General features: G+C 40.9%; 1 protein-coding gene across 1 annotated transcript; it reads left to right on the forward strand.

Annotated features, from left to right (window-relative positions):
* The first annotated feature begins 596 nt into the window (after positions 1 to 596).
* On the forward strand, positions 597 to 1770 carry LOC126601477 (ethylene-responsive transcription factor ERF011-like). The gene has a single exon (XM_050268185.1). It carries the CDS (start codon positions 983 to 985, stop codon positions 1463 to 1465), a length of 483 nt encoding a protein of 160 aa, XP_050124142.1. The 5' UTR covers positions 597 to 982; the 3' UTR covers positions 1466 to 1770.
* The last annotated feature ends 228 nt before the right edge of the window (positions 1771 to 1998 follow it).

A 1998-nucleotide genomic window follows, 5' to 3' on the forward strand; every position in this document is an offset into this window, starting at 1 on the left:
ATACATCGCAACAACTGAAAAGGAAACTTTTGCAAAACCATTTGATTCGTTATGAATACTTTTGAGTATTGGTTACATCCAGAGCTTAAATTCAAAACATACCATCATTGATGTGTTTTATATTATTACTCTTGAATTAGTAACATCAAATACGACATTCCGGTAGAACTCATAATTTCTCTATTTTAACAAATGGAACCGGATCCCCTCTTGAGCTTAGGAAATTGAGTCTCCTGAGTAAATGATCTGGGCCGTTAAAATTTGATCTAACAGTTACAAACAAGGGACTTCTCTAAAAGTTATAATAATTACAACCGTTGGATCAAATTTCAACAGTCCAAATCATTTGCTCAGAAAGCTCAGTCTCCTAAGCTCATGAGGGGATCCGGTTACTTAACAAACAAATCTCAGCAACAATTTCATTTGATTTTTTTTAGATTTTTTAGTACTACTAAGTGGATTGCGTGGAAGTGCAAACATCCACCCACGTCGGCTTTCACATACCCATTAAAACTGCTTATGTCGGTCCCACATTCGTTAAATAAACTACAAAATGCCTTTTCAGACACCCTAAAAGAAGAAGAAAGATGAAGATAAAAGCATGAAACGCAGTGTTTAGCGAGAGACAGAGGGCGCAGAAGAGAGAAGCGTGGGGGAAGGAGTTCATGGAATATGTCGGCCATTTTTGGATTTATCTTCAAGATGCATCAACGTGGCGGCCGTGCCCTGACGACAGACTAGCAGCCAAATGAGAAAATTAACCCCCTCTATCTGTTTGTATAAATTCCCCCTGAAATATTATACAATCTTAACTCTCTGAATTCCAACTTTTTCTTCTGATATTTTTTTTTCATTTGGATTTTATTTTTATTTTTTGTATTTTTAGGAGATATAGCTTTTGAAATAATCACAACGACATCAGAAAATCAAAGGGGTCGGATTTATATATATTTTCATATTTTAGATAGTTTAGTTTCTTGCCATGGAAGGCGATTACTGCTGCTCTTCGTCGTCTTCTTCCTCAACGTCCACGAGCATGGAGAAGCGTAAGCATCCTGATCACCGCCAAGAAAAGCAATACAGAGGAATACGGATGAGGAAGTGGGGGAAGTGGGTGGCGGAGATTCGAGAACCCAACAAGCGCTCTCGAATTTGGCTCGGCTCCTACACGACCCCCATGGCTGCCGCCCGAGCTTACGACACCGCCGTTTTCTATCTTCGAGGCCCTTCTGCCCGCCTCAACTTCCCGGAACTTGTATTCCAAGACGACGGCCAGCAGCTCCACGACATGTCGGCGGCTTCGATACGGAAGAAGGCTACGGAGGTCGGGGCTAAGGTTGACGCTGTTCAAACCGCTCTCCGCTCATCGCCGACGTCGCAGTCCAAAACAACGTTGAGCCGGGGTGGCTCTTTGAAGCCCGACTTAAATGAGTACCCCGACCCAGAAAACTCCGATGAAAGTTAATTGAGAAGGCCGACCGATCACCAGCTGTTTATTGTTATGAGTAGGTATTTAGGTGTGCAATAAAGTGAAAATACAGAGAAGGTGTTATTGGGTCCGATCAGGAAATGGAATCACAAGAATTCCGTTTCGATTGGTAATTTGATGTAGTTTCTAAATTGTAACAACAAACCAACTGAAGGGCGATCAGTAATGTTTCTTTTCTTGAAATTATAGTCTTTGAATTTTATGGCCTTTGTGACGGAATTGCAGTATTACGTGGTGTTACTGTTTCATTTCTACCCAAATGATATTTACTTTTTGTGGAATTGAATCGATTCATATATGCCTCAATTTTTTGGTTGCTAATCTTACTTGTGTTTAGGGAAGATTTTTGTTGGGTGTGGATACGGTGGCTAAGCCTAGAAGGGTCATCGGTTTTGCATGTTGTTTGCTGGGCACTAGGGTTTCTCAGTTGACAAGTTTTTCACCGTAACTATCCTATCGATCCATATATCGATAATATCAATGTTATGTACTACAAGTCAGTGCAACGA

This window comes from Malus sylvestris, chromosome 15, assembly GCF_916048215.2.
Source record: "Malus sylvestris chromosome 15, drMalSylv7.2, whole genome shotgun sequence".
In the NCBI taxonomy this organism is placed as follows: Eukaryota; Viridiplantae; Streptophyta; class Magnoliopsida; order Rosales; family Rosaceae; genus Malus; species Malus sylvestris.

Bases quoted from the DNA above. Each gene is read 5' to 3' on its own strand.
- LOC126601477 (XM_050268185.1), top strand. From the start codon at position 983: ATGGAAGGCGATTACTGCTGCTCTTCGTCGTCTTCTTCCTCAACGTCC.